The 12,325-nt window shown below is 39.4% G+C and overlaps 1 protein-coding gene across 3 annotated transcripts in view; it reads left to right on the top strand.

Annotated features, from left to right (window-relative positions):
- LOC146467380 (uncharacterized) overlaps positions 1-12,325 on the top strand; it is a 30,139-nt gene that overhangs the window by 8,970 nt on the left and 8,844 nt on the right. For 2 of the 3 annotated variants that reach the window (XM_085126109.1, XM_085126111.1), the window contains exons 3-5: positions 4,157-5,354; positions 7,188-8,360; positions 9,122-9,511. In XM_085126109.1, coding sequence (XP_084982235.1) covers positions 4,157-5,354; positions 7,188-8,360; positions 9,122-9,511 — 2,761 coding nt within the window. The remainder of the gene's footprint in view (positions 1-4,156; positions 5,355-7,187; positions 8,361-9,121; positions 9,512-12,325) is intronic. The other variant, XM_085126112.1, reaches the window with a different exon arrangement.

Raw genomic sequence — 12,325 nt, 5'->3', positions numbered from 1 at the left:
TTATTGGCAGAAATTGCGTAGTCACGCTAAAAGCCGTCGAATTGAGCAGATTTCGTTCACAGATCAGTGCCAAATTTTCCAACATCGGAATTTCTCGATTACTTCTTTTTTTCGAAAAGCTTACTGCTTCTTATGACGGATGTTGGAGTTAATGCTGCTTTTTAGAAGTATTACACGTATAAGACTTGAATTTAATGTTCATTCGTTTAATCGTTTATTAGTCGTTGATTTTTTTTAATTTGTTCATCAAAGGAACAAGAAAGCTGTAAACACGTCCTTATCTGTTCTCAAACTCTTTCTTTTATTCAAGTTCGCAGGATAAATTTCCTCAACATCAAACAAGCTAACAATTCGCAAAATGCCTCCTACAGAACTTAAGCAGTAACGAGGTGAAACAAGACTACTAGCGGACAAACGACAAGTTTTCATGCATGTTGAAAACAAGCTAAAATGGCAGAAGAAATTATTCACCTTATTTTGAAGTACATATCTTGACTAAGACCCAGAAACCAATCCAAATGTTTCAACTCGGTGTCGGTCACAGCCAAATGCATCCTCCACCGTTTTTCCCGGCATCAGTAAAAGGGTTTCAGTGTTTATAGCCAAGAAACCGGCTGCGGTTTTACGAATGTGAAAAGCAGATGGTATAATTTTTTTAGTTTTTTTTCCACTTAGCAGTGGAAATCTGAATGACGCTAACTCGCCAAAATCGCTTCAATTCGCCTTGAAAAGCTCGTAAATGACAAAAAATACAAGAAGCAGCAGGGTAACCATTTTACACAAATCCGTTCCATTCCCATACAAATTCTTATAATTCAACGGTTCTCTTGTATTGAGCTTGGGCTGCCTGTGCTGTAAAGATCGACAAAATAAAACGGATATTATTCCTTTAAAATCGTTTTCTCTTCATGAAATACTCAAATGAAACGATCCACTAAAGTTGGAAAATTTTTAACTATCAAAAGTATCAAAGAATTTTGTCGAATGAGACCTAATATACTCACGCTTTAGACGCGATCGCAAGTTCGGCCCATCAAACGTCTCAGACATTCTGCTATGGCAGGAAACTTTTCACGACGGCTGTCCAGAAGTTATTTGCCAACTTTTTTACTTCCGCCCGCCGTCATAGACACCTGCCGTTGTTGGATCTTAAGCGGGTATATATGACTTGTTGACAAGTTATTGTTGGGCTTTCGTTATGTTGCCGTAAAAACTATCGCGCATTGCCCCATCACTGTAACATATGGCTAAGTACAACGAATAAATCAACAGGCGACCTCGGTTAACGTGGAGAACACTGCTTGTGCATAACTTGGAGTAGTTCAATCAGAAGGATGCCATGTTGGCCATGTTGTGAGAGGCGTGGCCAGGTAGGCTAATGAGGCTTGCAATCCATTGTGGGGCGATTTGACCTAGTGCTAGTTGTCTCCCTTCATTGCGTTTTTCTTACAAAACCTTCCCGTAACAGGCAAAAAGCACTCAAAGAGCACTCAATTCATGACTTAGGTAAATAGAACCAAAGGCAGCCCAAGCTTTTGTCACTAGAGAGCGTGTTATTGCGTTGACGAAGGGGACGCTCCCTAATCGAGTCGTTGTGCAGCTAGAAGCGCGAGAAATCGAGCAACGAGGTTGTATGTCGATTCCGTCTTGAAACGTCACAATAGCATCTTGACGTTCCAATACTGTCCATCATGCCCAGCGCGCGTTCCTTAGCGCGAGAAATCGAGAAAATAGGTGTCGGTTCAATCTTGCAACGTCAGAATAGCATCTTGACGTTCAGATACCGCCCATCATGCCCAGCGCGTTTCGTATTCATTACCTACCTCTGTGCATGCTCCTAAGCGCGAGAAATCAAGAAAAGAGATTGTATATCGGATAGGATTTATATAAAATAAATAACAAAAAGTGTCAAAGATGGTTTTGAAAAAAAAAACCGACAGACGTTTCGAGTATATAACCGTTCTTCAATGTGGTTTTCTCCACACTGAAGTGTCAAACCTTCCCTTTTATCGTTAATTATAAAAGATGTAGTATGTCGATTCCATCTTGCAACGTCACAAAACCATCTTGACGTCCCGCGCGAGTAGTGAGGGGGGGATGTTTTAGTCCTCTTTTTCGCGGGGGAATCTCATTAATACGCGGGGGAATAAATTAACGCCGATGACGTAACCGCCTATTGTCTTGATCACTCATTATAGGATGACGTCATATTTTATTTTAGCCTTACCAACAGGTTATGAACTGGTTTGACAGGTTTTTCAATGATGTCATGCTCTATTTTTAACAATAGTATATAGTAATATACTATATGATTTCATGTATCCAAAAATAACTTCAAAAACTTGTCAAACCGGTGATACCGCCCATGACTGCCATAAGATAAAAATAGAGCATGACATCATTGAAAAACCTGTCAAACCAGTTCATAACCCGTTGGTAAGGCTAAAATAAATTATGACGTCATCCTATAATGAGTGATCAAGACAATAGGCGGTTACGTCATCGGCGTTAATTTATTGCCCCGCGTATTAATGACATTCCCCCGAGATAAAGAGGACAAAAACATCCCCCGTCACTACTCGCGCGCGTTTCGTACCGTTCCTCGTGGTTTCACTTCGAAAACTACAAGACAAGGTAGTCAAGATGAAAGCCTCGTCACATTCAATTTGACAAAGATGTTCTGAAATTGTAATCTATTAGCAAACTATTGGCCAGCGAGCTACACGAGAGTAAACTCGACATCGGCCAGTGAGCCAACTTTGTCACCGCCAGCGAGCAAAAGGCAATCAAAGCAGCTGAGATTTAAACTTAATCAAATTCAAAGCAACCCTAACTTTTCAAGCGACGAGCAAGCAAGCTACACTCTGGGAATTCAACAGCCAAAAAATTACAGGTTTGATTGTGAATTTGTACTGAAATGCTATTCGAATTGACCGATTCTTTGTACTCTGAAAAGTTTTTGCGAAATATTTGAAAAACGTGCCCCGCACGGGTCGATAAATTCGCTTCGAAATGGGCTTGTAGTTCCTTCAAATCGCTTGCGCGGCTTTCGTCTCGCATTTATAATTATACGCGTTTCTTTCTAAGGCGTAAACAAAGACTTTTCTGATTAAATTTTTCATTTAGGAAAGCTTTCTGTGTGTATCTCTTTCTATTTTCATCGAGAAAACGTGACAACTGCATGTGCAATCTTGCGTAAACAAACACATGCTCTCGAGACTGATCCAATTTCATCGAAATTCCGGAAATTTTTACCTTCAAGTTTGTTTTTTGGAAAAAATTTAATTGGCAACTAGTGTATTTTATTCCATAATTAGTAATTTTAACTATCTTAGACCAAAGCGGTGTTGTTGTTGTTGTTTTGCCCTGTAAGTTATGTATTTTTACTGCACATGGGGTAGGGTTGGAAAACCTCTGGAAACGGCTGGTGCACCATTAACATCGGACTGGCCCATGCATCCCGAAGCAAACAGTTTGTGCATGTCCTTTGCCAACTGTTCGAATACGAAAAACATAATATAATTGAAATATTTTGTTACTGTTTATGTTCACATGTTAAAAATTTCACTAAACTATACAACAAGCCTCGGAACGAAATGCATGTAAGTTTCTGTGTAAAGCCTCAAAGAACGTTTTTGTCAATGAAATGTACAATTCTATTGTTCATTATCCAAGCACGTCATAACATTGAAATTGTTACTGTTTACAGCTTAAAAAGATAAAAAGTTATTGTTGGGTTCATTTTTGTTCTGTATTCTTTTGTTGAAACCGTAATAACCCGATAATTTAAAACCAAAAATATCTTTGCATTTTGGCAATTCTCCGCTGTCGATCGAAATATTCACATAACAATTCAACACATTTCAAATTGTCTTCAATACTTCACTACAAAATAATGCAGTGCACAAAACATGACTCTGTGTCTTCAAATTACCAATTAGTATTTCTTTGAATGGCTGCTCGTTGGCACCTAGCGAGAGCTATATCTAGTAATATGTAATAATATTTAATAATATGTGACAATTTGCCGTTTGTTCTTTGCTTCTCAATCGTTTGCGTTAACTAATTGAGTTGAGAAGCAAGCACTGCTGGCAGCTTGTGTGTAAATCAAATTTTTGGGGGTTTCGCCTTTCTCAACATAGCCTCTACATTACAGGGAAGCCTTGAAGGAGAAGCTTCCGATTTGTCCTCCGGAAGAACATTGAAAGTTACGCTTCTAAGCAGTGAATGGAGTTCAACAAAAGGAGGTGTGTCAGCCATCAATAGAGAACTTGCCATTCAGTTGGCTAAGCATTCTGACGTGGAAGTCACCGTCTATCTCCCTAAATGCAGTGAAGACGACAAAAAAGATGCTGCTGGTTACAATGTTTGTCTCCTTCAAGCAGAAGAAATGTCTGGTTATGTCGACCCAGTTGATTGGTTGGCACGTATTCCAGAAGGTCATGCTATGGACTGTGTGATAGGCCATGGAGTTCAGCTCGGTAAACAAGTACAATTCATAAGACACCACCATGATTGTAAATGGATTCAGGTAATTCATAATGACCCCGAAGAACTTGAAATGTTCAAAGCCAATGCAATGGCTTTTCCCAAATGTGAGGAAGAGCATAAATCAGAGGTCAAACTCTGTGAATTGTCTGATCATGTTGTAGCAGTTGGACCCAAGCTGGCTGAGGCGTTCTTAGGATATCTGCGTCCCTATGGGAAAGATCAAGATCAAGATGTTTTCAATCTCACCCCAGGCATCATCTCCGAGTTTGCTGATGTTCAGCAAGCTTCTGAAGAAAGAAGAACATTTTCTGTACTGTTGTTAGAGAATAGTGACATTGACGACTTGCAGCTGAAGGGCTATGACATTGCTGCCCGGGCAGTTGCAATGTTGAAACACATGCCAGAACCCTACAAACTACAGGTTGTTGGCGTGCCAAGTGGAAAAGAGCAGGAAGTAACAGAAATGTTGCTCAAGGAAGGCATTTATCGTGATCAACTAGTTGTGCGTGGAAAGAGAAAGCATTTGGCTGAACAGTTTTGCGAGGTAGATCTTGCCATAATGCCATCAAAATCTGAGGGGTTTGGGCTGCCTGCTCTTGAAGCTTTATCTGCTGGTCTTCCTGTGCTTGTAAGTGGTAACTCTGGTCTTGGAGAAGCTCTTAAGAATGTGCTCCATGGTTCAAACTGTGTAGTGGATTCAGACGATCCTAAGACGTGGGCCAAGGCAATCTATAGTGTCCGCCAGAAACCGCGAAAAGTGCGACTTGCCGAAATGCAGCTGATCATTAAAGAGTATGCAAAATGTTACAGCTGGGAGAAGCTTTGCAGGTCACTCGTGGAAAAAATGATGAACATGACTTCAGGTAAAATTCGTTTGTTGTTCAGTTACGGGTGATTTCTGTATATGGAATGCAGCTATTACTTGTTGGTGTTTGGCTTATTTACTTTTAAGAAAACATTTAATTTTCATCTTCTGTGTTTGAATATGGATCTTATGTTAGAATACATTTTGTTTTAAAATACTATTTACGAGGCTATGGAGCTTAAAAAGATTAAAAACAAAACGTCCTCGACTAATCAAGTCATCTTCAGAGTAAAAAGACCTGTTGTTCTGATAAACATTGTGAAAAAATTAATTTAATGTTGCGACGAGTTTTTGAAGCTAACGTCAAATTTTGCCGTAAACAAATTAAGTAATATGTACAAGGACTTTTCAAATTACAACAAATTTGTAAATTACCAAATTCTATGCTGCGTCAAATATTATGCTGTGTCAAATTTTGTATTGCTGTACACCATCCGGGCGGGGGATGGTGACCAGACAAGAGAACCAGGCAGCATGGGTTACCGGGAAACGTGGTGGATCAATGTTCGAGGCCAGCCTGCAAGCAAGCTCTCCAGTTGGGGCATGCATTTGGGGCGCGAGCGGCGAGCGAAGCGAACTGCAAGAGGATTGGGACGGGGTCGGGAGAAGGATAGCTTGCAACGATTATTGAAGAATTTTTATTTCCAATTCGCCTGGGCAAAGTAAAAATGGCGTAAAAATGACATACCATCAATAAATTATGATTGATGATAGCCCTATCAAATGGCTTTTCTCAGTGTACAAGTGATGTTGAAATTTCCTTCAATTCCGAAACTCACCCCAAAAAAGAAAATCGGGCGAGGATTAGATTTCTGTTGACTATGTAGTTGTTCCTTTAAAATTTGGTTTCAACCTTCGAAGCACCGAAAAGGCTTGATCGGAGGTGTCCTTGCAAAGCAAATGTAGGGTTGACTGTGCAACATTGCGTAGTAAATCGGACTGAGTTTGCAGCGCTTGTGGAGGGAAAATAATGATTTTACATCAGCAACATCATGACCAAGAGAAGGGTGAAGGAGGAGAGGAGAGATTTGAACGTCGGTTTTATCGCCTGGGCAAAGTCCCGTTAACAAAAAAAAAGCGGAAAACGAAAACCATTGAAATATACAGCTGTTTTGACAAAGGTGGTCCAAAAAGGAGGAAAAGAGTACGCGACAATGCCGAAATGTAGTCTGGAAAATACCCAATAAATTTCAATAAAAGCTCACTGAGCTTTTATTGAAATTTATTGGGCATTTTCCAGGCGACCTTTCGGCATTGTCGCACACGCTGTTTTAGCCTTTTTTTTTTTTTTGGACAATTTTTGTCAAAGCAGCTCTATATCTGCGGCTCAAAAAGCTGATTTTTATTTCTTCGATTTCCGAGACATAATCTTGGGCGGCCGTTACCACCAAAAATACATGAATTTCAAGAGAGAAGAAGATAGAAGAAGTGGGAGAGCACGAACAGTTGAAAGGGAAGCGAAAGTGGAGTTCGTTAAGGAAACTCTATATTGTTCAACATATAAAGAAGGTCATTAAAATATCAACGGCGACGTCGAATTTAATTGTCAGACAAGGGGCTGTGAAATCTCACCCTTCCAAAGAAATTTGATCCGCCGTTTTCGTGGTGGAAATGAAAATTCTTTTGCCATCGTTTGTCGTCGCCCCATACTGAACTGCCTACTTATTTTTCGAGAACACTTTTGTATTCTGTTTTGTTGGCAGTAGATGGGTTTTGAAGATCTTTTACTGGTGTAATCTAAGCGATAATTGTTTTGTATTGAGTTCGATTCTTTCGGACAATCTGCCATTAATTAATTATTACTTTTTTTTTTGTTGTAATTGATTTTTAGTTCAGAAGAACCCAATGGAAGTTGGCATTAAGATGTTTGATGGGACAGCGCTTACCCTGATGGTGAATTGCAGTGATTCTATTGAGAATGTAAAAAAGAAAATTAACTCATCCTTGACCAAGCTAAAAAAGCCAAGTATCCCTGTGGAACAGCAACATCTATCTCTCGCTGGCAGAGAACTGAAGAATGAACTTGCTTTGAGTGATTACGATGTCGACGTCAAGAGCAGACCAATCCTACTCCTTAATGCAACACGCTTTCGATGCATGCAAATTTCTATGAAAGTTCCTACCGGAAAGACAGTTACATTGGAGGTTGACCCCAATGACTTTATTGATGATGTGAAGATGAAAATTCAAGATAAGGAAGGAATCCCACCACAATCGCAAAATCTCATCCTTAATGGCAAAAACCTCGAAGATGGTCATTCCGTAAGTTACTACAAAATCCAGGGGAAGTCAAGTCTTCATTTGGTTCTGAAAAGCGATAGGATTGGCACCATGCAAATTTTCATAAACAATTTGCAGAGCAGAAGGATGATCACTTTGGAAGTCAAACCAGATTCTTCCATTCAGGCTGTGAAAAATCAGATTAAAGATATAGAGCGTATCTTTCCTGAGCAACAATGCCTTATCTTTCGCGGCAAAGAGCTGAAGAATGGTTCCACTCTTAATGATTGGGACATTAAGAAAGATGCAATGTTGTACTTGAGGGTACTGGAAATAAAGGTTCATGTGGAGAAGCGAAGGTCACGTGGCAAAAAGATCTCTTTGGAGCTCAAACCAAGTGATACTATCAAGACTTTGAAGGACAAAATTCAAGAGAAAGCGTGGATCAAGCCCGAGCAGCAGTGTGTCATGTTCAATGGACAGCAAATGGAACATAGTCGCACTTTGGGCTACTACAGGGTTAAAAACGAATCAACCCTACACTTGATTCCCTTTCCTGTTTTCAAACAAATGTACGTCACGACACCGGCTGGGAAGAAGATTGTTTTAGATGTTGAACAAACTGACACCATTCGTATGGTGCGAGACAAAATTGAGGAGTTGGAAGAGACCCCGCCTGGAAAAATTTTTGTAGTTAAGTACAAGGACAAGTTACTGGATTACAATGCACCTCTTGATAAATGCAGCATTCCAAATGACTCAGACCTTAACGTTGTGGACGCTGGTAGGTGGTTAGCTCGTTATTCGGATCAGTATTTATTCCCTTAATCACACATTTGTTCTCTGTTGTCAATTTTTAAAGTCTGAATATGAAAAGTATTACTCTAATTACAATTCTGAAAATAACTTCACGTTTTTCCAGTCAGCTTTTACATAAGCATATTAAATTACCTCTTTCAGATATCACGCAACGGCTGAAAAGCTCTGGTTAGTTTTGATTGTGGCAGAGAATTTTCAGGCCCGCTGATCACACCCAATCATGTCTCCACCCATTCAATAGGATTTTATTCCTTAGATATGCATGTATGTAATCAAGGACATATGCACTGTAGCACGTGGTGCCTTTTTGTTCGTACAGGAAGTTCTCAATTTTTGCTAGATCTGGGCTTCATCTTCATCTTCTGAGCAACAATAGCTGAGTGATTTTGAACATATGAAATTATACTGAATCAAACATATTTAAGAGAGAGATTGTAATTTTTTTTATTAACATGGTTAATTCTTCTAGTTATTCTAATACCTGTCTATTACTTATGTACGTCTCTCGTATTTTATTTCACATTTTATCTATTTCCCTTTTTCTTAGTTTGTAGATGTATTTCTTTTTAATGCTACTTGAATACATTAGCTTTCAGCTACTCAGTTTCTCTCCTATGTATTTATGTATGTATGAGTGGCTGCATGCGGTATGTTTGTCTGTGATTATACCACTTTTAGTGAGGAGTACTTGCCTTCAATTTTAATGTTGGGTCTCTTTTCCAACAGTTCCTCTTGATCTGACGATTGACTGTAACGACATGAAAGACGCCTTTGCACAAGAAGTTCTGAAGGCCATTAATTCCAAGAGTTTAGCCCTTGACCCATATAATCCAGAACAGGTAAATGGGTTTGTTCGGTACCTCCAAGAAGTCTGCAACGTTCAGTTTGTTGAAGCCCGCCAGGGAAGTTTAATAATCACCGTGGCATGTAGCTCCCTGCAGATCCTTGACGAGCTGTGGAAGGACTATCGTCGTGGCCATGTGGCTGAAATGGCACAGAAGTTCCTTGTAACAGAGGATATTCTGAAGGAGTTTGGCCTGACCAACTTGAAATTGAAGACAACTATCACTGAAGCGGAATACAGAGCTTGTCACACTGGTCTCTCGACACCTCGTGGTGAGTATGCTAGAAAATGGTATACTGAAAGCTTAGTGATAATACGGACTAAAGATTATAATAATGTTTAATAATAATGACATGATTATAATATCAATTTAATAGTAATAATTAATAGTAATTAATTATACCCTAACCCCTGAAATTTATTATTATTATTATTTTTTCACACAAACAAATCCTCTTATTATCTGGATCATTTCTTCCCAAAAACATTTTTGATTTGGTTAAAAGCTGGAATTCTTGTGACCTGTTGAATTTGACCAAGTTTGTTTCTCGGTCGAGAAAGAGAGGTCTGGAGCAAACAAGAGTTGTGACGTCAAATCAAGAACTGCTTTTTGTTAGACGACTACGATCAAGAAAAAAATAAAGTCACAAGCGATAAGACTGATTCGATCGTATTTCTTGTTAACATTTTATTTTTTCCGTGACTTCACAACTAACTTACTTACCGTACATCACTAAACTTACAATATCATGAAAGGTATTAAACATTTGAGAAAAATACACACAATTTTGAATTTGAAGGACATGTTTCTAATATAACCGTATTCATCATTAGTTTCGGAATGTTACAAGGTTTGAATATATAAATATACCTGGATTTATGAAAACATAGCCTCCAGATATTGAACACATTTTGAGACTTTCTAGGCTGAGGGAGTATGCTAGTCATTAACACGACTTCAGTTACGGTTCATCACAAGAAAGTAAGGTCAAAGAGAATAGAGTGGCTTTTCTTTGGAATTAGACATGACATTGACATCTGAGTGAAATGAAACGTGACTTGTGATCCGACTAAACAAGTGTGACATTTGGCAATTATTAACGGCGCCAACGCATCTTTAATCTCACCCAAAACCCGGTCTTTTAGCGCTCAAGTCTAGCTTTCTGCAGCAGAATCGGCATTAACGGAGCAAGACAGCGTTTTTAAATTGATTTTCCGTCTTCATTCTAGATTCATAACGCAATGCGACTGACTCTTTGTCTTTGGAGGGGTGAAAAATTTCCAACAATTTAACGATGCGCGACTAGAAATCATCGCTAAGACCTACTTTCTACGGCCAAAGACTGTCACCTCCTCAAGCAAAGCTCACAATATGCAATCCTTAGTTCCTGCCCGAGTAACTGAAAATTACCCGTTTAGCTCAAAAAAGAGAACTAGCTAGGAAGCATATTATATAAGGCAGGAACTGCACTCGTAAGAAAAGCAAAACGCTAGGTCAAATGACTTAGTTCTGAGCCCAGAGCGCGCCCAAAGCAAAGCCAAATCGTTGTGCGGTTAAAAAGCGATCGAGCGAGAGTGGGGCTAGGTAAGCAAAATGGGGAGGGAGGGAGGAAGGGGAGGAAACTATTTTTATTTTGTAAATGTCTACTAAATGTATGCTTTCTACTTATTGACTTAGCATCAGAACAAAAATGCAAAAAATAAAATAAAATCTCACAAGGAAAACTAACATAAGGCAGTATTTCTTGTGCTATGTTTTCATAAATCCAGGTATATTTTTACAAGAGTATAGTCCAAATTAGCTTAAAGGAGTTGAAAATATGGGGCAACTGTTATAGCCTTGCTTGTCTAAATCACAGTTGTTTTTCAAGCAATGAAACTGACGTTACTAGACAGGATGAAAGCCTGATCTAAGCCAGTTTTTTCAGGATATGATGAATGAAAGGAACTTGCTATAGGGATTTGTTCTAAGGCATGCAATCATTAAGAACACGATTTTTTGCCTAAAAATGCACCTTGTTAAGGCATTGTCTCTTGTGTATTTGATCGCTACAGTTTATTTCGAGATGATTAATCACATAAAGGAGAATATTAACCCGTTCTGTACAATTCGGCTGATACACTTGTTACAAGTGTAGTTGAGATCTTGTGTGTCTTATCACGGCTATTTGTCTTTTGATTAGTTACGGCTCCTTTTTTGTCATCACTTCTTGCCGTTCTGAACTGTGAGATTTTTATATTCCTCCTGTAATGAAGCTGTATCTAGTCGCGAATTCTGCTCAGTGGCGCTCAACAGAAAATATTTTGATTGGAGAGTCTTTTGCAATGGAGCTGTCTGTGTAACTTCAATTCATATCTCTCACAGTGGTCATCGCTGACATGACAGTCGCATGACCGGAAGTTATTTTGATTGGCTACTATTTACGGCAAAGCGTCATGCTCATCGAGGGGGCGGAATACTCGTCTCAATGCTTTTGTGTCAGGCTTTTCTTCCCTTTTCCCCTTCCTCTCTTCCCCCTCCCCCCCCCCCCCCTCCCCGAAAAGCCTGATACTCAGGCTAGGTTTGCTATGAACTTGTGTCACGAACATATTTTCGAATCTGACCCAGTCGGTTGGTTTTTATTTTGAAAGGAGTGATCCTAAGTTTTGTTAATTTCGCTGTTGTAGCGCAAGCGTTGTTCTCCGTCAGTCCAATTTCTTTGTGCGAGTTCGAGTTCTGCGTCGAGTTTTCCCTCCCACATCTGATGTTGTTTTGGATGCATTTCTTCCTGAAACTGCCTTTCCTTCTCAAATTTTAACTCCAAATTTTCACTCTCGGTCTGTTGGGCTTTCTGTTTCTCCCTCTTCTCCAGCATCGTCAACAAGCTCTCTCTTGTCGACAAAAGGGGAAAATTTCGTCTTGGTATCCTTTTTCCATTGTCGTACTTGTCGTACTTCTCTTGGTGTGTAAACATCACGTTCCAATTTCAGTTCTTGCATTTGAGACACGGGGTCATTGAGTCGACCCAGTTTTTCATCTGTTCTCTTGCACAGGGTTGCCATTTCTTTAAAATAGCCATTTTCAATCAATTCTACTGCATCTCCCA

This window comes from Pavona decussata, unplaced genomic scaffold (assembly GCF_977016875.1).
Source record: "Pavona decussata unplaced genomic scaffold, jaPavDecu1.1 SCAFFOLD_137, whole genome shotgun sequence".
Taxonomy (NCBI): Eukaryota; Metazoa; Cnidaria; class Anthozoa; order Scleractinia; family Agariciidae; genus Pavona; species Pavona decussata.
The sequence above is the reverse complement of the archived record's forward strand: the minus strand, read 5'-3'. Positions and strand labels throughout refer to the sequence as shown.